Source organism: Oryx dammah, unplaced genomic scaffold, assembly GCF_014754425.2.
Source record: "Oryx dammah isolate SB20612 unplaced genomic scaffold, SCBI_Odam_1.1 HiC_scaffold_23, whole genome shotgun sequence".
Taxonomy (NCBI): Eukaryota; Metazoa; Chordata; class Mammalia; order Artiodactyla; family Bovidae; genus Oryx; species Oryx dammah.
Window position 1 is genome coordinate 13113798 of NW_024070207.1, and position 23865 is coordinate 13137662.

Sequence of the window (23865 nt, forward strand, 5' to 3'; positions counted from 1 at the left end):
ATTGCAGACGGATTCTTTACCAGCTGAGCCACAAGGGATTTAACCTTATTTCCCTTATATTAACCCATCACTCCTACAAGTCACATTTTTTACATTCCAGCTTTTTCCATGCTTTCTTTCATGTTATTTTTCCAGAGGTAATACTAAATACAACATAAATTATAAGTATAAAAATTACCTTATATTTTCACACAGTCTCTCACTTGATATCTAAATCCAAGCCTATTCATTTAAAAAATGATTTATTTTTTCCAATTTAAGAAGAATAACAGGTTTATAGTAGAAAATTTAAAAAAGGTAGGAAGACAGGAAAAAGAAACAAATGTCAACCACAGTCCTACCACGTAAGGAACAGCCATTGTTAACAGTGCTGTCATGACTATTTTTTCAGCAAAACTTACTAAGGCCCCATTTCCGATATGATGCCTTCCTTGCCCTTCCTTCTCCAGAACTTCTCTATCATGTTTGTTCCACTCATTTGTACAAGTCTGTTAACTTGGTGTGGGTTTTGTGTTTCCAACTAGAATGTTAGGTCCTTGAAGGCTGAAACTATGAGCTATACTTCTTCACTCATCCCCAAACACCTGGTACATTGGACCCAATATTTGCTGACTGATTTAAGTTAAATGAATACAAATCATATCAGAAAGAATATGAAATAGGCCAAGTATCTGAGTCATTAAAGCTTTCTGGTCACCTGGTTTGGTGATGACTGCTTTTCTGTTCCTGGAACTCTTGAAGTCTATTAAGCCTCTTTTTCTACACCAAGACTGTGTAAAAAGCAGGCTGATTAAGAGCCAGGATTACTCAAAGATTCTCCTTGTAAGGCATAAGGATGAGAGAGAGAGAGACAGTGAGTGAGAGAGGGAGGGAGGGATGGAGAGAAGTGTGTGAGAGGGAGGGAGGAAAGGAGGGGGTAGAGAAGGGGATATAGAGTATCTGGTGCTCAATCCAGTATGTGATTTGCCTCCAGCACTGTATACAGGATCCCATCCACTTGTTCTGAGTCAAACCCGATCTCACGAAGCTCCAAGTGAGGGAGGACAGAAGTAAGGAGATAGCTGACGTGGATACGCAGCCGCGTAAGCTTTGCCAAAGCCCTGTATGATGGAGTGAGGGACAGAAGAGATGACATGAGGTCATTAGCCAACAGAACAAAATGAAGCTCCTTCAAAATGGGCCTACATTTCTCAACAATTACGTTTCCATTAGCTAGAAAGAAAGAAGAAAGCACAATGCCACCAAGCACCGGGAGATTGGCTGCAGCTCTCTAAGTGACTGCTCAATCCTTGGTGGCCTAGGAATTAATTAAGGCTTCTTCTCTTATCTATGATCAGTAACCGGGGGTCCTACGGGAGGCTTCCCATTAGCACTCACAAGCTGATAACTAAACCCTAGTAATTAACCTTTCTAGGTCATCTCCCTCTGGGGTCCGGTAGGAGACCTGAGCCTTCTGCAGCACTTCCAGGTGTATCTCTGTCTCCTTCAGTTTCTCTTTTAGTTCCTGCTTCTCCTCTTTGGTTCTTTCCAGCTCAGCTTTCAGAATCTGGAATTCAGCTTGGCGATAGCCCATGTGTTTCTTGCTCCAATACAAGCCTTCCGTCTCCTGGGTACTATAGGTTACCAATTCATGTTGGACTTTCTTGAATTTGGAATGCCAATGATTCCTCTCCTGTTCCAGCTCCTCCACCTGCAGTCCAAGAAACAGAAATTCACTGACCCCACATTTCACTGAAAGCTAAAGAGTACCCCCAGGTTTCCTGAATGTATTCACCCTGTGATTCCCCTAAATGTATTTTTCTGTTTATGGACCTTTTCAAATCCCAAATATGGGAGGGAAGCCCATTAGGGTTCACTTGATCTGAGATGTACCACAGAATCATTCAATGGCTTACTGTGTTTACACATGAGATCATCAGTTCTATCTCTCTGGTCCCTTGGTTACAATAGCCTCTCATTCCCAGTAGTAAGATGTTACCCTAACCTTTTGCTGGAACATATTCCTTTCCGCCAAAACACGTTCCAATTTTTCTGTGGTTCTCTTCAGTTCTTCTAGCTCTCTTTGGTTCTTCATCTTTGGTATATTACGACCGCTGCTCTCCTCGTAGCCTCTTCCTTTCTCTGCAATAGCTGCAGCAGGAGCTGGAGCAGAGGCCACAGAAGAATAAGGCACCGGATTCAAGGATTCAGCTGCTTTTCTTCTCTCAGCAAGCTCCTCTCTGTTAAAAGGGATCAGTTGAATGGGAGCTCCTGAATCTCTAATACCTTTTGCAACACCGACAACAGCTACAAAAGGTCCCTTGCTCACTTCTTCCTTGTTTACATGTGTGTTGCCTCTGTTAGAATCTTCTGCCACCAATCGTGGCATTTGATCTTCTAACTCTTCAGGGAGCAAGGAACCCTGGTGTTGGTCCTGGGCCCCCGAATACAGAACTGAGGCCTCCCTACTCTGACTGGTACTCTTGATTGCTTCTGGGTACTCTGGGGAAAGGTACGGTGGTGTGCTTCTCTCAGAGCTGGTCTTCTCACGGCTGTTTTCCCCTTCTGGGTTGGCAACTGCTGCCTCCACTCTCCTGTAAGGGCCAGGCATGGAATAATCCAGAGGAGGTGTTGTCATCTCATTCTTGAGCCTTCTTCGTTTCTCCACAGGTTCCTCACCTAGGATCCATTTGTACTTACTGCAAGAAGAAGAGGAAATTCAATTTTAAGCCATCACAAAGAAGCTAAGTATATTCTTATTCTATGGAGGATATGATATATCTTATCCTATGGACACAGATATTCATCTTCAAATTTCCTATATTACAACCGACTCTAGCTGTTATTCACAGATCATTTCATGTTAGCAATACATTTTTACCCCCAAACCCCAACCCCTTCACTCATGCAATTTGCTGAGATAGTGATGTGTCTTAAGAGAGCAGAGAAATTGAGAGGTATGAAGAAAATCAGTATCTGAATATAGCAGGACTAGGCTGACCTTGGTAAAATTTCTGAAAATAGGATTGAAACCAGCCTGACTTAGAAGTTTCCGAAAGGCAAGTGAAGGAAGAAAAACAAAAAAGTACACATGCAAAATCCTCTAACAAGAGAATGGAAAAAAGGTCATAAAAAGCCTCGTGGAGTCAGTGGAGGAGACCAAGCCAGCTCGTTAATTTTAAAGTGTCACAAAAACCTTCCAGTATCAAAGACTTATGAACATTTTTATATTGCAATGGGACACCACACAGTGCCTTTGCCAGCCAACTGGATTGTGGCTATTGCCCATCATCCACTTGTAAAAGTTAATTAAAATACAGGGCCCTAGTCAGAAACAAAGAAACCGAATCAGCTAGTTCAAGTCATTCCCCACTTAGGGCTAAAGAATTCCCCTCTGTCCGGGCAAACAGGCACTCCCTCAATTCTTCAGGGAAGTTTAGGACAGTGACTCAAATCACCTTCCATTTCTGGCTGCCATATACAATAATGGCTGAAGGAACTAATAGCAACAACAACAACAACAAGAAAAACAGATGCCACCAAAATCTATAGGCAATTTTATATCAAGCAGGAGGATGGGATAACTATCCTTCTCTCTCTCCAGAAAATCAAGAAATTTCAAGGTAAAAATTAACTTTCAAGTTTTCAATGAGAAAGAGCCAGGCATGTTATTGGCCACCATAGCTCAAGGCTGCCCTTGTTTCTCTGCCAATTTCAGAGAACATCTGTAAAACATCTCAAACCTTAGCTTCTTAAAATGCCCTAAATGTTCTTCAAAACTTGTGTTTGCCCAGAAATAAAACTGGTCTGTCATCTCAAGAGGGCTTCCCTGGTGGCTCAGCTGGTAAAGAATCCACCTGCAGTGCAGGAGACCCAGCTTCAATCCCTGGGTTCGGAAGATCCCCTGGAGAAAGGAATGGCTACACACTTCAGTATTCTTGACTGGAGAATTCCATGGACATAAGAGCCTGGTGGGCTACAGTCATCTTAATAAGATCTTGTTGTATCAGCCTTAAGGGGAAAACAAAAGGCCTTAGGGACTATGTAAGAACAAATGCATTCATCTTTAAACATGTGTAGGGCCACTGTAGATGGTCCATTTAGCTGCAGTACTGAGGATGATAGAACAAGAAGCTTGCAGGTATGATGGAAGCATATATGATACCAGATAGCAACCACGAAGTTTTATGAAAGGCAATTAATGTCAAAGTATTCTTTTCATTTTCCTACTTCTAAAAGTTCTGTCTTTAGTTATCCTCTTTTCTCCCTACACTTCTTTTCTTTGGTAATCTCATACAATCTTTTGGCTCTAACTTCTGGAAGATAACTTCCAAGTGGTGTTCCCAGCCCAGAATCTCCAGTACTGAATTTCTGACTGCCTGTTACTTTTTTTTTCTGGAGGTCCCACTGGTATCTCATTCAGTATGTATAAAACTGACCTCTCTCTTTCACCTTCAAACCTGCTCCCTCTACTAAGTTTCCTATTTGTGTTATGACATCAACAAACTCTCAGTAATTTTATATGGTTCTACCACTATCAATACTCAAGTTCAAGCTCTCATTACCTTTCCTGCGCTATTGCAATGGCTTTTCCAGTCTCCCCCTGTCACACCTCCAGATCACCCACTGCCAAGTTAATTTTCCAAAGGCATTGCTCCAATCATGTCACCTCCCTAATTGCAATCTTTAGGTATAATTCCCCACAACATAAAGTTCAAATGTCTTAGCTTTGTATTCAAGCTTTTCCATTCCAAAACACAGGGAACGTTTACTGAACACTTACTCTGTGCCAGTTTGGTGAGTCAATGTGTATGAGGAGATACTTTTATCTTCATTTTAAAAAGACAATGCTCAGGCCTAGAGAGGTTAACTAACTTTCTGAAAGTCATGTAGCTAGTAAGTGACAGAACTGGGACTTAATTTGGCCCTAGCTTTCTCTCTCACTACTTCTCTTCAAAGACACCAGCCAAACAGAATGCCCCACGATTTCTCAGACTGCTTCTTTTGATTGGAACACACTTCTCAACAGAAGACAATTCAAATGCCACTTTTGAATTCCCATAGCACTTTAGCACTCTCAGTATAATAAATATAATATAATACAATAAGTATATATTGCTTTCTACTGTGTATGTGTATTGCAGGTTTCCCACTAAAGTATAACTCCTTAACAGAAGGTAGCTTAACTAACTGTGCTACATGGGGATGAGGGAACAAAACTTTGCAAATAAGAGGCAATCCAAAAGGAACTATGATGTTAATGAGAGACAGTGAATGGGTTTTACTTATTGGCTCTGTAAATACTTCTGATTCTTCCCACTAGGAATCAACTCTTATTCTAGATCTGAATTCACTGGTTTAGTAAAGATTAATTCAGGGTTTACATACCAGGGATTATTTTCCAACTACATAGTTTCTTCTTATTTTTTTTTCTTTCTGTCATATTTCTCCATTGGTTGCCTGCAGAGAAGCCAGCTGATATTTTGATAGGGACTGCACTGAATCTGTAGCTCAGTTTGGGGAATACTGCTATCTTAACAACACTAAGTCTGCTGACCCACAAATATGAAATTTGTTTTTATTTTAGGCTTTCTTATTCTCATGTAAAAGACGCTTACTCCTTGGAAGAAAAGTTATGACCACCTAGACAGCATATTAAAAAGCAGAGACATTACTTTGCCAACAAAGGTCCGTCTAGTCAAGGCTATGGTTTTTCCAGTAGTCATGTATGGATGTGAGAGTTGGACTATAAAAAAAGCTGAGCAACGAATTGATGCTTTTGAACAGTGGTATTGGAGAAGACTCTTGAGAGTCCCTTGGACTGCAAGGAGATTAAACCATTCCATCCTGAAGGAAATCAGTCCTGAATATTCACTGGAAGAACTGATGTTCACTGACTAGATGGACGTGAATCTGAGCGAGCTCCGGGAGCTGATGATGGACAGGGAGGCCTGGCATGCTGCAGTCCACGGGGTCGCAAAGAGCCGGACACAACTGAGCGACTGAACTGAATTCTCATTTAACAATATTTTGTAGTTTTCAGTGTATAAGTCTAGCTTGTACTTCCGTTAAATTTGTTAATCCTCTATTTTTGAAGCTACTATAAATGAAGCTAATAAAAAACTTCTCCTCCTGCTGGGAGAGATTGAAGGCAGGAGGAGAAGGGGCCGACAGAGGATGAAATGGTTGAATGGTATCACCAACTCGATGGATATGAGCTTGAGTAAGCTCTGGGAGTTGGTGATGGGCAGGGAAGCCTGGCATGCTGCAGTCCATGGGGTCGCAAAGAGTTGGACATGATTGAGTGACTGAACTGAACTATAAATGGAATTGCTTTATTAAATGTGTTTTCTTAATTTTTGCTATTCTTTTCAAAGAGCCAAGCTTTGGTTTCACTGATTTTTCTATTGTTTTTCTATTCTCCATTTCATTTTCATTCTATTTCCTTCTTTCTGCTTGATTTGGGGTTAGCTTGCTCTCATATCTTTAGTTTCTTAAGATGGAAGTTTAGGTTAACAATTTGAGATACTTCTTCAATTTTAATATAAGCATTTACAGATATAATTTCCCCTCTGAATACCTCTTCAGCTTCAAGTTGTAATTTTTTGTATATTTTATTTTCATCTTAAGGTATTTTCTAATTTTCCTTGTGACTTCTTCTTTTACTCATTTTTAAAATTTTGGAGCATGGTATTTAATTTCTACATATTTGTGAATTTCCCAAATTTCCTTCTGTTGCTGATTTCTAATTTAATTGCTATGGTTGCAGAATATCCTTTATATGATGTCAACCCTTTAAAATTTGTTGAGGCTTGTTTTATGGTCTAACATCTGGTCTATTCTGGAGAATATTCCATGGGCACTTGAGAATAATATTTACTATGATGTTTGGGGGTGAATTGTTCTGCATGTATCTGTCAGGTCCAGTTGGCTTATAGCATTCTTCAACCCTTCTATTTTGATCTTTTACCCATTATTGAAAGTGGGATACTGAAGTTTCCAACTGTTACTGTTAAACTGCCTATTTCTCCCTTCAGTTCTGTCTACTTTTGCTTCATGCATCTTTTGGGCTCTGTTGTTAGGTCCATATATGGGTATAATTTTTGTATCTTCCTAATGGACTTTATCAATATGAAATGTCTCTCTTTATGTCTGGTAACATTTTCTGTTTAAAGTCTGTTAGTTTGTCTGATATTAGTACAGCCACTCTTGTTCTCTATAGTTGCTGTATATACGGTATGTCTCTTTTCATCTTTTAACTTTCAACCTATTTGTATCTCTGAACATAAAATATATAGATATTATATTTGTGTATGTGAAAAAATCCAATTGGATAATCTCCAGCTTTTGATTGGATTGTTTAATCTTATCACATTTAATGTTATTATTGACATGTTAGAATTGATGTCCATTATTTGGTTTTCTGCTCTCTCTATATATATGTCATGGTTTCCTTCTTCCTTTACTGTTCCTCTTTTCATGTTATGTGTGTATTTTCTAGTTTAACATTTACAAATCTAATAATACATTACTATAATTATTACTTTATGTAATGTTATGTCTTTTGAGGAAGCTAAGAGAAGAAAGTAGAGCAAGGACATATTTATAGTTTGTTAAATTAACCTTATCTTTCCATTTTAAATTTTAATTTCTTACTATGGATGTGAGTTACCATCTGGTATTATTTCCTCACTCCAATACAGCTTTGCTCCCACCCACTTCTTTTATGCTGTTATTGGCAAAAATTTTATATCTGTAGATGATCCCAACAATAAAATTATATATATCAATGAAATTATATACATATATGTATTGTTTATGCAATTATTCTTTTAATCAGTTAAGAACAGAAAGAGGAAGAAACATGCCACTGTATTTGGATGTGAGAGTTGAACTATAAAGAAAGCTGAGCACCGAAGAATTGATGCTTTTGAACTGTGGTGTTGGAGAAGACTCTTGAGAGTCCCTTGGACTGCAAGGTCCAACCAGTCCATCCTAAAGGAAATCAGTCTTGAATATTCATTGGAAGGACTGATGCTGAAACTCCAATATTTGGCCGCCTGATGCAAAGAACTGACTCATTTGAAAAGACCCTGATGCTGGGAAAGATTGAAGATGGGAGGAGAAGGGGATGGCAGAGGATGAGATGGTTGGATGGCATCACTGACTCAATGGACATGAGTCAATTCTGGGAGTTGGTGATGGACAGGGAGACCTGGCATGCTCAGTCTATGGGGTTGCAAAGAGTCAAACATGACTGAGCAACTGAACTGAACTGATTATCTTTTTATAATAAATTAGTTATCATTGCCAGTACTGTTTTTTCCTGCAAATTTGAATTACTATTTGGTGTCACTTGCTTCCAAGCTGAAGAACTCTCTTTAGCATTTCTTATATGGCAGTTTTTCTAGAAACAAATTCCATCAGCTTTCATTTCTATAAGAATGTACTTATTTTACCTTCATTTTCTAAAAATAGTTTTATTGGATTTATGACTTCTGGTTGAAAGTGTTTTGTCAAGTACTATGAATATGTCATCCCACTGCTCCTGGTTTCCACTGGTTTCGATGAGAAGCCAGGGTTATTGGGGTTCTCTTTTACATGACAAATATTTTTCTCTTCCTGTTTTCAAGATAATTCTCTTTGCCTTTGGCTTTCAATATTTTCACTGTATGGCTGTAAATCTTTTTGCATTTATCATCTTTTGAGTTACTTGAGCTTCTTAAATGTGTAAATTAATGTTTCTCATCAAACTTGGAAAGTTGTCAGCCATTATTTCTTTGAGTATTTTTTCCACCTCCTCTTCCCTCTCCTCTCTTTCATGTTCTCCAAATTTGTATATCTTGGTGCACTTAATGGTGATCTACATTCCTCTGAGGCTCTGAGGCATTTTCCTTCATTTTTTTTCTGTTCTCCAGAAAGCATAATCTATAAAATCTGTCATTGGTAGTATATTTTCAAGTTTGCTGATTCTCCTGCCAATTGTAATGTACTGTTGAGTCCCTTTAGTGAAATATTCACATGAGTTTTTGTCCATTTTACCTCAAGAATTTCCATTTGGTTCTTTTTAAACATAATTTCTGTCCCTTTTACTAATATTCTGCAGTTGATGAAACATGGTCTCCTTTAGTTCTTTGAACATGTTTATAATAGATGCTTTGAAGTCTCTGCTAAATTCAACATCTGGATCTATTTAGGGGCAGTTTCTATTACCTGCTTCCCTCCCATCTCATGTACAGGTCACATTTTTTTTCTTTGCATGTGTCATAATTTTTTTGTTGACAATCGATATTTTAGATAATATAGTATAGCAAGCAATTTCCACCTCCCTGAATGGCTGTTGCTATTGTTTGTTGGTTTTTTTTTTTTCCCAGTGATTTGGCTGAAATGACTCCATGAAAACCGTTTCCCCTGTAATATACAGCCTCTAATATTCTTGCTCAGATTTCTTCCTGATTTTTATCTTTTACCTAACAATCTAGAAGTTACCCTGAGTCAGCATAATTATGCCCCCTTAGCCAGTTAAGAGTTTTACCCTTTACCACTGAATGTATGTGTGGCTTGAAGGCTACTATCACAGATCAAAGAATTCACATTTCCTCCCCCATTTAGCCAGGTAGTAGCGGGTTGCATTTTCCCTCTCCAGTCGTTTCTGAGGCGGCACAGCCTTCAGCATGTGCAGTTTCCCAGACTAACAGGGATATCTGTGATTTTACTTTTAAGCCTGGCTTCAAAGGAGTGGCCCCTGGGCCAGTCAGTGCTTCCTTAGAGGCTGTGCTTAAGTGTCTAGTACCAGTGAAACTTCTGCTCTGTTGTTTGATCTGTGTGAGGCTTGGGGACTGCTTGCAAGTTCACCTTGTGTCCTCATTGAGTGTAGTCTCATGTTCATGCACAGCCTTCCTAACCCACAGGGTTGACTATGATCCCAGGAGTGCTTGGATGTCTTTTTGCTTGCTTCTCTCTATTACCAAACTTATGATTTCACAGTCATCTCGCTTGTTGTAACTTGTATCATGGAGCTATGATAAAATTGTTCTTAATTTTTCCCCACTAAGATTTCCATTGTCTGACAACGCCCTTAGGAATGGGATTCTCTGATATGTTCCAAAGTCAGTTCCTTTGGGTAGTACTAAGGAGTTCTTCATCTGTCAGGCCTTCCTCTCTTCCTAAACAGAACATTTGTGCCACCGTGCAGGGTTGACAGCAGGGACAGAGGCCCACTCTCTAAGAGTGAAAACTTTTCTTTACAAATGGGTGCTGGGATGGTTTTTAGCTTGCTCCTTCAGGCATGAACCTCTGCACTAAGCGCAGGCAGCTGGGACCGGCCGGCACTTGAGCTACCCTGCGTCCGAGGTCAGGGGCAACGTCTGAGAGGAGCGACCCCGTGTCTGAGGCCAGAGATGGCGCCCGAGAGGAGCTACCCTGCGTCCAAGGCCAGGGGCGGCGGCTGGGAGGAGCCACCCCACGCCCGAGGCCAGGGGCAGCGGCCGGGAGGATCAACCCCACGTCCAAGGAGAGGTGGCTGCCTGGGCGCAGGAGGGCCTAGAGGAGCCATCCCATGCTGAAGGTCAGGAAGGGCGGCAGTGAGGAGACACCCTTCATCCAAGGTAAGGAGCAGCGGCTGCGCTTTGCTGGAGCAGCTGTGAAGAGATACCCCACGCCCAAAAAGAGAAACCCAAGCAAGAGGGTATCAGAGGGCAGACACACTGAAACCATACTCACAGAAAACTAGTCAATCTAATCACACTAGGACCACAGCCTTGTCTAACCTCAATGAAACTAAACCATGCCCGTGGGGTAACCCAAGATGGGTGGGTCATGGTGGAGAGGTCTGACAGAATGTGGTCCACTGGAGAAGGGAATGGCAACCCACTTCAGTATTCTTGCCTTGAGAACCCCATGAACAGTATGAAAAGGCAAAATGATAGGATACTGAAGAGGAACTCCCCAGGTCAGTAGGTGCCCAATATGCTACTGGAGATCAGTGGAGAAATAACTCCAGAAAGAATGAAGGGATGGAGCCAAAGCAAAAACAATACCCAGTTGTGGATGTGACTGGTGATAGAAGCAAGTTCGAATGCTGTAAAGAGCAATGTTGCATAGGAACCTGGAATGTCAGGTCCATGAATCAAGGCAAATTGGAAGTGATCAAACAAGAGATGGCAAGAGTAAACGTCGACATTCTAGGAATCAGTGAACTAAAATGGACTGGAATGGGTGAATTTAACTCAGATGACCATTATATCTACTACTGCGGGCAAGAATCCCTCTGAAGAAATGGAGTAGCCATCATGGTCAACAAAAGAGTCTGAAATGCAGTACTTGGATGCAATCTAAAAAACGACAGAATGATCTCTGTTCGTCTCCAAGGCAAACCATTCAATATCACGGTAATCCAAGTCTATGCCCCAACCAGTAACGATGAAGAAACTGAAGTTGAACGGTTCTATGAAGACCTACAAGACCTTTTAGAACTAACACCCAAAAAAGATGTCCTTTTCATTATAGGGGACTGGAATGCAAAAGTAGGAAGAAACACCTGGAGTAACAGGCAAATTTGGCCTTGGAATATGGAATGAAGCAGGGCAAAGACTAATAGAGTTTTGCCAAAAAAATGCACTGGTCATAGCAAACACCCTCTTCCAGCAACACAAGAGAAGACTCTACACATGGACATCACCAGATGGTCAACACCGAAATCAGATTGATTATATTCTTTGTAGCCAAAGATGGAGAAGCTCTATACAGTCAACAAAAACAAGACCAGGATCTGACTGTGTCTCAGATCATGAACTCCTTATTACCAAATTCAGACTTAAATTGAAGAAAGTAGGGAAAACTGCTAGACCATTCAGGTATGACCTAAATCAAATCCCTTATGATTATAGAGTGGAAGTGAGAAATAGATTTAAGGGACTAGATCTGAGAGATAGAGTGCCTGATGAACTATGGAATGAGGTTCGTGACATTGTACAGGAGACAGCGATCAAGAGCATCCCCATGGGAAAGAAAGTTGCCTGGGGAGGCCTTACAAATAGCTGTGAAAAGAAGAGAAGTGAAAAGCAAAGGAGAAAAGGAAAGATATAAGCATCTGAATGCAGAGTTCCAAAGAATAGCAAGAAGAGATAAGAAAGCTTTCTTCAGCGATCAATGCAAAGAAATAGAGGAAAACAACACAATGGGAAAGACGAGAGATCGCTTCAAGAAAATTAGAGATACCAAGGGAATATTTCATGCAAAGATAGGCTCGATAAAGGACAGAAATGGTATGGACCTAACAGAAGCAGAAGATATTAAGAAGAGGTGACAAGAATACACAGAAGAACGGTAGAAAAAAGATCTTCATGACCAAGATAATCACCATGGTCTGATCACTCACCTAGAGCCAGACATCTTGGAATTTGAAGTCAAGTGGGTCTTAGAAAGCATCACTATGAACAAAGCTAGTGGAGGTGATGGAATTCCAGTTGAGCTGTTTCAAATCCCGAAAGATGATGCTGTGAAAGTGCTGCATTCAATATGCCAGCAAATTTGGAAAACTCAGCAGTGGCCACAGGACTGGAAAAGGTCAGTTTTCATTCCAATCCCAAAGAAAGGCAATGCCAAAGAATGCTCAAACTACTGCACAATTGTATTCATCTCACATGGTAGTAAAGTAATGCTCAAAATTCTCCAAGCCAGGCTTCAGCAATACATGAACTGTGAACTTCCTGATGTTCAAGCTGGTTTTAGAAAAGGCAGAGGAACCAGAGATCAAATTACCAACATCCGCTGGATCATGGAAAAAGCAGGAGAGTTCCAGAAAAACATCTATTTCTGCTTTATTGACTATGCCAAAGCCTTTGCCTGTTTGGATCACAATAAACTATGAACAATTCTGAAAGAGATGGGAATACCAGACCACGTGACCTGCCTCTTGACAAATCTGTATGCAGGTCAGGAAGCAACAGTTAGAACTGGACATGGAACAACAGACTGGTTCCAAATAGGAAAAGGAGTACATCAAGGCTGTATATTGTCACCCTGCTTATTTAACTTCTATGCAGAGTACATCATGAGAAACGCTGGACAGGAAGAAACACAAGCTGGAATCAAGATTGCTGGGAGAAATATCAATAACCTCAGGTATGTAGATGACACCACCCTTATGGCAGAAAGTGAAGAGGAACTAAAAAGCCTCTTGATGAAAGTAAAAGAGGAGAGTGATGGCATCCAGTCCCATCACTTCATGGGAAATAGATGGGGAAACAGTGGAAACAGTGTCAGACTTCATTTTTTGGGGCTCCAAAATCATTGCAGATGGTGACTGCAGCCATGAAATTAAAAGATGCTTACTCCTTGGAAGAAAAGTTATGACCAACGTAGATAGCATATTCAAAAGCAGAGATATTACTTTGCCGACTAAGGTCTGTCTAGTCAAGGATATGGTTTTTCCAGTAGTCATGTACGGATGTGAGAGTTGGACTGTGAAGAAGGCTGAGTGCTGAAGAATTGATGCTTTTGAACTGTGGTGTTGGAGAAGACTCTTGAGAGTCCCTTGGACTGCAAGGAGATCCAACCAGTCCATTCTGAAGGAGATCAGCCCTGGGATTTCTTTGGAAGGAATGATGCTGAAGCTGAAACTCCAGTGCTTTGGCCACCTCATGCAAAGAGTTGACTCATTGGAAAAGACTTTGATGCTGGGAGGGATTGGGGTCAAGAGGAGAAGGGGATGACAGAGGATGAGATGGCTGGATGGCATCACCCACTTGATGGACGTGAGTCTGAGTGAACTCCGGGAGTTGGTGATGGACAGGGAGGCCTGGCGTGCTGCGATTCATGGGGTCCCAAAGAGTCAGACACGACTGAGTGACTGAACTGAACTGAAAAGGAGTTCTTCATCTGTCAGGCCTTCCTCTCTTCCTAAACAGAACCTTGTGCCAGTGTGCAGGGTTGACAGCAGGGACAGTAGCCCACTCTCTAAGAGTGAAACCTTTTCTTTACAAATGGGTGCTGGGACGGTTTTTGGCTTGCTCCTTCAGGCATGAACCTCTGCCCTATAAGTAAGCTGGTGGTGGAGCAACAGGAGTCTAGACTTGTCAGCATGCTGTCCCTCGGTGACTCCTGGTACCTGTGGATGGGCGAAGAGAAAGCTGGGTGGGAGAAGAGAGGCCCAGTCCTCTTGAGTCTGCTTGGAACAGAACAATACAGACCTGGAGGATATAAGAAGTGTCAGAGGCCTGCACCTCCCAGGTGAAACCATAGCTCTGGACTAGGAGCTAGGGAGAGAGGAAGCCCCCAATTTCTTGACCACACCCACCTGGATTAGAGCTTCTTGAATAGTTTTCATAAAAGAAAACTTAGAGGAAGATGAGAGAGGGTTAAATGCCCACCTTTTGCTGTACTTTCTGAGATTTAAGAGATTTTCTTGAATAAATGTTTCTGTACTTGCTGTGTGCCCCTAGGACAATTTCTAGGAACTAAGAATGATTGCTTTGCTTTGTTTAATAATTTTTTTCCAGTTAAATGGTTACTTGTTGGTAAAAGAGTTCATTACACTACTCATTTTGCTATTCTGGAACTCTTTCTCAAAGATAGTATTTTAAAATGTTAATACTGACCCCTGAATCAATCTTATTCATTTGCAAAATTGTTTTTCTATTTCTACCTTGTGTCTGTTGTTTCAAATATTCCTTTAAATATATTAGGATATCTTTCCTCCTCTCTTTTCACCATTATAATGTAATTTGAATTTTTTCTGGCTATCCTTTTAATATATGAAATAATTAGCCTTTGATATATAGTTCACTCAGAGTAACCGAGGTAGTGTTAGTGGTAAATAACCTGCCTGCCAATGCAGGAGATGTAAGAGATAAGGGTTTGATCCCTGGGTCAGGAAGATCCCTTGGATAAGGAAATGGCAACCCACTCCAGTATTCTTGCCTGGAAAATCCCATAGACAGAGGAGTCTGATGGGCTACAGTCTATGGGGTTGCAAAGAGTCAGACACGGCTGAAGCAACTTACCATGCAATATAGCTTACTCAGAGGTTCTCTAAATATCTAAATAAATTACAGGCTGTAATTCTCATCTTTGTCTATATGTTTATGGCTACTTTAGACCTTAGTTTATATCACTCATATGAAACCTACCATGTATCCGGGGTGCTTACATATGTAACTTTGAGTACCATAAGCTCCTTCATCTTAGATGCCATCACTGCCTTAGAATACTGCTTTCATATAGTAAGGACTCAAATATATGTAGAATGAATGAACAGAAAGGGGACTATTTCCTTTAAGCTGTCTTGCCCTAAAAGGTTATGCTTGTTTATATCCTAGCTGAACTTACTCTTTATTGCAGGTTTTCCCCTATCTTTGCTAGATTCGTGAAGACTCACAAAGCTGTTTCCAATGACACCTCTGGAACACCTTGTAGGTCTTATAACCTACTCCACTAGAAAATTTTAAAACACTCTTGGATAGTGTAGACTTTATTTTATCTAGAATTAAAGAGCTGTACTACATGACCCAAGGACCCTTATCAGCTTTAGGTTTTGATAGCAAGGGAGATCTTTGTTAACTCTTGACTAAACCTATTATTCCCTTTACACAGTTTTGTAAGTAAACCTTGTATATTTTATTAGACTCTTGAGCATCTAATTTTCCTCTATAAAAAAGGTAGACTATTTTCCAATCAATCTGAATCTCCCTATACGCGTAAGCTTGAAATAACAGAATCATCATTTACTGACCTTACATAAAACGTGACATTAGCAGTATCAATTATCACATATCTCTTGAAGAAATATTATTCTCAAATTAAAATTACACATAAATAGTCAAGAGTATTTTACCTGAACGCTAGAGCTAAAACCCAACTCTGGATAGCGCAGTTCCACAATGACTCATACAGAGATCCTAATTAAGACTGATGAAGTATGCCACCCAATGGATGTACTATCATACTGCACTCATTAAATACACACATACAGAGGTTAGCATTTGTTATCTCCTTCAGGTTACCAAAATCCACTTGACAGTATCAACAGAAACACTGAAGAGAAAGCAAAGGTGGTCACAGCAGGGAAAGGACAGCTTTCAAGAGCAGTGACATCTCGATACTCCAGTATCAATTTTGATGCGTGACCATCTCAAGGAGATCAATGTAGAGAGCTAACAACATGCTTAACAAAACCACAACACTTTTCTCTATACCCCTCCCAACCTAAAATGGGAGTTGAATAACTGTGGATGAAACAGTAGAATTAAGACCAAATCCCTGAGACCAACAAGGATATATTCCTTAATCCTTTGCTGCATGGTTCTATCTTAGAAATACCTCCTTCCATATGACTGAATTCAACTATCAGTTTCTGCACAGTTATTCTCTTCCAACTATTCTTGATGCTTTTGTATAGATCCTCATTTACTTCCTTTAGAGTTCTATTACTTTTTCTCCTAATAACCTACTTCCTCTTGAGACTCTTTGTTCATGCTCAGGAGGATGTGAGGTTCTTTCAATATCCAGGGGGCTTAATTGTGGAAGACTAGGGGACTTGCACATATAGAGATGTTTGTCTGGGTGAAAGCTGAAAAGACCTACTTAAGAAGCAAGAAAGAGGGAAATAAATCAATAATATTGGTGGAGGTGGGGGCAGGAGTAATTTCCCCCTATTATATATCCCATTGCTTTTTTCCTACAGTATGTTAAGAAGATATCCAAACTGAAAAGGGTTCATAAAGGTTTCACAATCTACTATGTAACAGTCATATTATTGTGGACTCTAGAAGTTTCTACCACTAGAGAGCAACTCTGTACCTACCCCATGGCTTGGCCCTGCCAGAAGTGAGAAACACAGTAGCAAGGAGAAAGCAAGTCATAATTAGCAGTCCTGAGTTCTAGTCTCACGACAGCACACAGGCAGTCATACCTTTTAGTGCTTCAAATATTCCTGATATTTAAGAAAATGTCTGTTATAAAGATTGCTGTGTGTGCTTAGTTGCTCAGTCATGTCCAACTCTTTGCAACCCTATGGACTGTAGCCTGTCAGGCTCCTCTGTCCATGGGGATCTTCCAGGCAAGAATACTGGAGTGGGTTGCCATGCCCTTCTTCAGCGGATCTTCCCAACTCAGGGATCGAACCCAGGTCTCCCACGTTGCAGGCGGATTCTTTACCACTAGTGGCGGGTCTAAGCCACCAGGGAATAACAAAATAATATTGCTGTGGTGCTAGATGATGAACAAGTAAATTCTAAGACTAAACTTACACGAAAAATTTACCCTAGGAAACAATGGACTACAAAGCTTACTTAATGGCACAAACTTCTAATACTTATTTTTATATGTGGCCAACAATGGCAACCCACTCCAGTACTCTTGCCTGGAAAATCCCAGGGATGGAGGAGCCTGGTAGGCTGCAGTCCATGGGGTCAGGAAGAGTCAGACATGACTGAGCGACTTCCCTTTCACTTTTCACTTTCATGCATTGGAGAAGGAAATGGCAACCCACTCTAGTGTTCTTGCCTGGAGGATCCCAGGGACGGGGGAGCCTAGTGGGCTGCCGTCTATGGGGTCGCACAGAGTTGGACACGACTGAAGCGACTTAGCAGCAGCAACAGCAGCAGCAGCAACATGTGTTAGGCCTATGGGGCCCTGCAGGATTTCAATATTCCTGAACTTAAAGAAAGAAACAATGCTTATCCAGGTAACATTACCTTATATTTGTATAATACATTATGCTTTGCAAAGAGTTTTCATGTCCATTACTTCACTTACACAATTTCCAACATAATGGGAATACATAATCCATAAAAGAATACTCGTCAGATGATCCCCTCAAAAAAGTAAAATGAAAAAGATAGAAAAATAGACTTGACGTGACAGTTACAATGCTGAAAAATGGCAGGTACATGCAGCATGCATGTCTATCAATCCCCAAATGGTGTTTCTCCTTCTGAATTCCATGCCAGGCTTTAGGAGAAACACAAACACGATAACCATACCAATTTAGTTTACAGGAAAGCAAACCCTGAGGCTTGGAAGAGAATCTATATTTTTTTTACACACCTGGAGAACTGAAAAATGCTGGAATCCAGAGGCTTAAGTTGAAGAGAAGTTGTTCTGCTTTCTTCTCCAACAGATGAAAGCCGGCTGGGGCTATCAGTTCCCTCATACCCAGTCGTCTTATTATTCAAGTCATCCATATCTTGAATAGAAGGGATCTTCAGCGGGTTAGTGAATACCTAGCAAAGAACGAAAGAATTTATACAAATCCTAATTTTAAACCAAATATCAAAGGATGAGTCAATCCTTCTGATGCTAGGAAAAAACACTTGGCCAAATAAAAAGAAACTGTTTCCTACACAAAACAAACAGCGCGCAGTAATGTACACTAGAACACTGACCCCAGGCACGTTCAGTTATAACCTTATCAGCTGGATACCAACAGACCTCCCCAACTCACTTATTGGCTCCTGGAATCATCCCATCCACAACACAAACCCAGGCCCCCGAATCACTTTCTTATTCTCTCTTTTGACCCAGTGTAAAACTGGGTTGTCACTCCTCTGAGATCTGTGATGAGGGAAGGAATGGAGGGAATAAGCACTGCAGCAAATGTCTGTGCTGGTCTTGGAGAAATGCATGCGAGAGACTAACATATACTGCACACACAGAAACATGCATCTGGGATCTTCTGGGAGAGCCAGCTTATGAAGATAGCATGAATGATGAAGGTGAAGGAGTATAAAGGGGAGGTAAACTGAATGAGGACAGGGCAGTCCCAGGAAATTTCCCAATCTCTAGATCAGACTATAAAGCCAAGATAGGAGGGTTTTCAACCTGTTTATTAATATACCTGGGTCTTGGTAGAGTGTCAGAAGAATTAGTATTTAATTGCCTCTATCCTCACCAGCCTGACCTACCCTGACTGAGTGGGTGGAAGGTGAATCTAACATGCTGCTAGCAGATATCTCTGGGAAAGAGGGTCAAGAGGAAAATCATGCAGAAAGGCAAGGTTGGGTGGGGGAGATAAATGGGTGCTATGGTGGCTGTCAGGAAAGGAGTGTCCCTGAAAGGACGGCCAACCTTATTGCACCCTTCAGCGTCCGGAGCTGGGCAACCATGTCCGAGAGACAGTGCTCCTGAAAATTCAAAACAGCAGAGTCTTTATAAAGCCAGCCAGCCTGAAAGCAGGGAGGGGGGAAAGGGCACAAAGAACCACCCCTTCTTTCCAAGAGGAAAGCAGAAAGGAGTCACCCGTGAATCCTGGAAGGAAGGAGACTGAGGAAAACCAGACACTCAACAGGAGCAGCCTGTATGAGGATGCAGCGTAACCCTGAACATTCTGTGACTCCGAATGGGTCATTCACACTACCCAGAATCAGTACTGAATCCAACTCTGGGCAATAAATGATTTGGCTCTTCTAGTTTTGGTGATCTGAACATCAGTAACAGCAAATCAAAGCAAAAATAAAAAGATCCTGTCAAAAAAAAAAAAAAAGACCACCAGAACAAATGGCTCGTTATTTCTGTACAGCTTTCAAGAATGCCGCTTTCTTCAGCCTATGTCCTCTGTTGGGGGAAATTCTGTGTGAGGAAAGGAAGAGGGTGGACCATCTCTCACCTGGTGGCTCTCGTTTTCTGTTGGTACTTCCTTCTTGTCAACAGTTTGATCTCTAGGAGAATATAAAAGTGCTATTTAGTTCACTCATGAATTGTAGATTTAGGTTATAAATGTTCCTTCTAAACTAGAAAGACTGTGAGCCTTGTCGAGTAGTTAAGAGTTCCTTCCTGGACTGTGCTACTAAAGAGATATTTCAAATGCTCTATCAAAAGAGGAGTGGGGTTGGGGAGAGGGAGAGAAACTAGAGCCAATCTCTAGTTGAGACATTCAAGAGATAACTAGAAAGAATAAAGAACTCTAAGAGCAGACTGGTGAATAGGAAAATCATTTGAAAAAATCATCTCTCTTCTCAAAATTCCCTTCCTATTAGGAAGGGTCAGGCTCCTCTATCAAAGGATACAGATCACCATCTCGGGTAAGGTATACTCAACTGTTTCTTAGCTCTGCTCAAGTACAGGTCTTCATCAATGAGTTCTTGTTCCTCTGGAACAGAGCACCTCCTGCAGTACATAGAAGAAATTACCTTCTAGAAAGAAAATGTGCCCTTAACTTTCACCCTTCATTTTCCTCACAAGTATGACAAGGCAGATTAACCACCATCTAACATTATAGTGTTCAGATTGCACCCACCTTACAAAACGTGTGGGCAGGCTACCAGGTAGCAATTCTTTTTTTCAATGCATGAGGTGAGGTGAAGTCGCTCAGTTGTGTCTGACTCTTTGCGACCCCATAGATTGTAGCCTACCAGGCTCCTCCGTCCATGGGATTTTCCAGGCAAGAGTACTGGAGTGGGTTGCCATTTCCTTCTCCAGAGGATCTTCCCAACCACGGATCAAACCTGGGTCTCCTATATTGTAGGCAGACGCTTTACCGTCTGAGCCACCAGGGAAGCACAATTTCAATGCATACCTTATCATTATTTTTGGTGCGTATATCACCCTTCTCCCAAGATACTCAAAGTACTTGACAGCTATAAAATTCATATGATGGTAGAGAGCAAGAAGCATAATATCTATTTTCACACAGTGAAATTCAAGCACAAAGGAGACTTGCCTGGGCTTCTATAGAAAGAGAATATCACTGAGACTAGAACCTAGGTCTCTACCTCTCATGTACTCAGAAAGCAATCCCCAAGGTACAGGCTAAGCAGGAACATCCATAGACTATGTGATGATCCCTGAAGAGGAAAATCAGAGGCTATGATAGAGAGCAGCACAAAGGGATGAGGAGCTGACATTGTAAAAGAGATAGAACAGAGGCTAGCAAAGAAGGGAAAAAGAGGATTCTATAAACGAAAAGATGATTGCTATATGTAAAGCATGAAGAAGAGAATTTTAGGAGTACAAGCTGAAAGAAGTACTAGAAAATGTATTCAGTGGACAAAGGCAATCCTAGAAAGAAATAAACAAAAACTTATAATAACTGGAAATCCTATGTTATATCCATTTTATTAGGGGGCAAAGTGTCCTGGAAGGTTATGTCTCCTGGACTAAATATAAACTGATAGCATATACAGAATTTGAAAATGAGACTTCTAAGTTCCCAGTCTCACATTTTAATTACACCACCCTAAGAGGTACTTAGGCACATCTTTAGTCTATGGGGGAATCCTTGCTTATTACAGAACCGGACTTCACTGCTTTATATTTCCTCCATTTCCAACATTTTTTCCCCTTAAAAAGCATACTGTTTTAGTACCTTTTTCTCTATTGACATTTATACCACAGAAAAAAGTTAAGAGTCACAGGTGAGTTGAAACAAACTGAATTATTATTATGAACCTATGTTACTGAGTCATATAAAAATATTTGTTAAATTGAAATGATGTCCATGATGTGAGAGTTTGGACAACAAAGAGACTGAGTGCCAAAGAACTGATGCTTTTGAACTGTGGTGTAGGAGAAAACTCTTGAGAGTCCCTTGGACTGCAAGGAGATCAAACAAGTCAATCCTAAAGGAAATCAACCCTGAATATTCATTGGAAGGACTGATGCTGAAGCTGAAACTCCAATACTTTGCTCACCTGATGCGAGGAGGCGACTCATTGGAAAAAGACCCTGATGCTGGGAAAGATAGAAGGTAGGAGGAGAAAGGGACATCAGAGGACAAGATGGTTGGATGGCATCACCGACTCAATGGACATGAGTTTGAGCAAGCTCCAGGAGATGATGAATGACAGGGATGCCTGGCATGCTGCAGTCCATGGGGTCGCAAAGAATCAGACATGACTGAGCGACTGAACAACACCACATCTAGATGTTAGCTGCTTCAAGGAACAGATGAAAGTGAAAGTGTTAATCACTCAGTCGTGTCCAATTCTTTTCGATCCCATGGACTGTAGCCCACCAGACTCCTCTGTGCATGGGATTCTCCAGGCAAGAATACTGGAGTGGGTTGCCATTTCCTTCTCTGGGGGATTCTTCCAAAGCAGGTATCAAACCCAGGTCTCTTGCATTGCAGGTGGATTCTTTACAGGCTGAGTGATGGAATATTAGAAAGACAGACATGTAAACAATCTAAATTGAATGTACAATAGGTACTTCAACAGATTCAAATATAGGAAGCATATGAAGAAAACTGGCACTTCAACCTGAAATATAAATCCCTTGTTCTCAAAGAGTTTACAATCTCTTGAAGAGCTCAAATGTATACATATGAAAAACATCCCCCAAATTTAAACAGTACATGAGCAAATGTTAAGAATTAAATACTACAGACAGCCAGAGTAAAATCACTGTAAACTACTGTCAACAAGAGAAGTATCACATAAAATATTTCTGCTTCCCAGACGATATGATCAGATGGAATACAGAAAGTCATTCTAAGCAACTGGAATGACAGTATCAAGTCATGGAGAAGGGAATACATGCAGCATGTGTAGGTAAGAGTGAAGCCACAGGCCTGCTAAAGCGGAAGGCCTGTGTTAACATACAAGAATACATAAAGATCAGTTAGCACAGGGGCTTGAATGCCAGGCTGAAGAGTGTGGACTTGAGATGAGAAGTGTTTTAGAACAGAGACAAATCAGGACTTATCTCTGGCATAATACTGAGTCTTAACCTTACCTGTACTTTGGGTGGGAATTATAGTAGCAAAACCATCTTGCAGGTAATGTGGATGGATCAACCTTGCCAGGAAGCCTCCTCCATTTCAGACACTCATCACATTGTACCCATGTCTGGTCAGGAATCTTCCTGAATGGAAGAAAACAAAAATATGACTGTCTATATAGTTTTATACTTTATACTAGCTTTATACTCTTTCTTACATTAGAAAGGCTATATTCTAGCTCTGTACTCTTACATTAAAAGGCATACCCTAAAATTGAAAAAACTGAAAGAAAGAATTGAATATGAAATGTGTTAGAAATGTTATAATTCAGGTGTCTAAAATGTATAATCTTAAACTTCACAGATAAAACAATGATAGAACCAGACCACATATGAAAACAGTAATAAGTATTAATGTGGTAAGCCACCAAATTATAGAGCTCAACAGTACTTATCCTGGAACCTTATTTCTTGAGTTTAACAAAAGTATAACTTTAACTCTAAAATTTAGTAATCAGCAAAAATTTTATATATATTACAATATTACTAAAAAATAAAGCCCAAAGAATCATTTTATTTGCTTCTATCCAATCCCATGATAGATTTGAAATGCATCTGTGAGAGTCATTGAAGCAATGTCAACAAAACGTCTCCTCTATTTCCCCACAGGCTCCCTAGTCCTTTTTTTCCCTTTCGAAAAGTCTTTGTTTATACTTAAATCAAAATTTCATTAGATAGATATTTCCAAAGTTAATCTTAAAAAGTAGCATAAATTTGATTAAATTTTGTAACTAGAAAAAGTGGCTCCAGTCCAATAACTGGGTTATTAACAGAGAATTCTTCCAGAATTCTACTCTTTAAAAAAATTTTTGGCTGTACCCTGCATTATGTCAACTCTTAATTCCCTGACCAGGAACTGAACCTGTGGCCCCTACATTGGAAGACAAGAGTCTTAACCACTGGACTGCCAAGGAAGTCCCCAGAGCTCTACTCTTAAAACACATACTCATTCTCATCTCCCTCAGGAAGTGTAATCCAGTCACCCACACCTTGGAGTAAATTTGTTTCCCTGTAAGAGGAAATGATCCATATATAAGACAAGTAGTGTGCATCTAATATGTGAAAGGCAGACCAGACTGGGAAGGGGGAAGGCTAGAGAAAAGACAGAGAGAGGGTAGAGGGGCACCTAGGGCCAATTTGAAAAACATGTAATTTAGCCTAGGACAGATT

At 40.6% G+C, this 23865-nt stretch overlaps 1 protein-coding gene across 2 annotated transcripts in view; it reads right to left on the reverse strand.

Moving 5' to 3' along the window:
* Positions 1-225: 225 nt before the first annotated feature.
* Positions 226-23865, reverse strand: part of MORC4 (MORC family CW-type zinc finger 4) — a 61189-nt gene continuing 37549 nt past the window's right edge. Inside the window, exons 11-17 of one of the 2 annotated variants that reach the window (XM_040265024.1) lie at positions 22651-22779; positions 20017-20085; positions 19586-19637; positions 18028-18203; positions 1985-2678; positions 1445-1690; positions 226-1100 (exon numbers count right to left, since the gene is read on the reverse strand). In XM_040265024.1, coding sequence (XP_040120958.1) covers positions 1020-1100; positions 1445-1690; positions 1985-2678; positions 18028-18203; positions 19586-19637; positions 20017-20085; positions 22651-22779 — 1447 coding nt within the window. In that variant the 3' untranslated portion in view covers positions 226-1019. Of the gene's footprint in view, positions 1101-1406; positions 1691-1984; positions 2679-18027; positions 18204-19585; positions 19638-20016; positions 20086-22650; positions 22780-23865 lie in introns of both variants that reach the window. The other variant, XM_040265023.1, reaches the window with a different exon arrangement.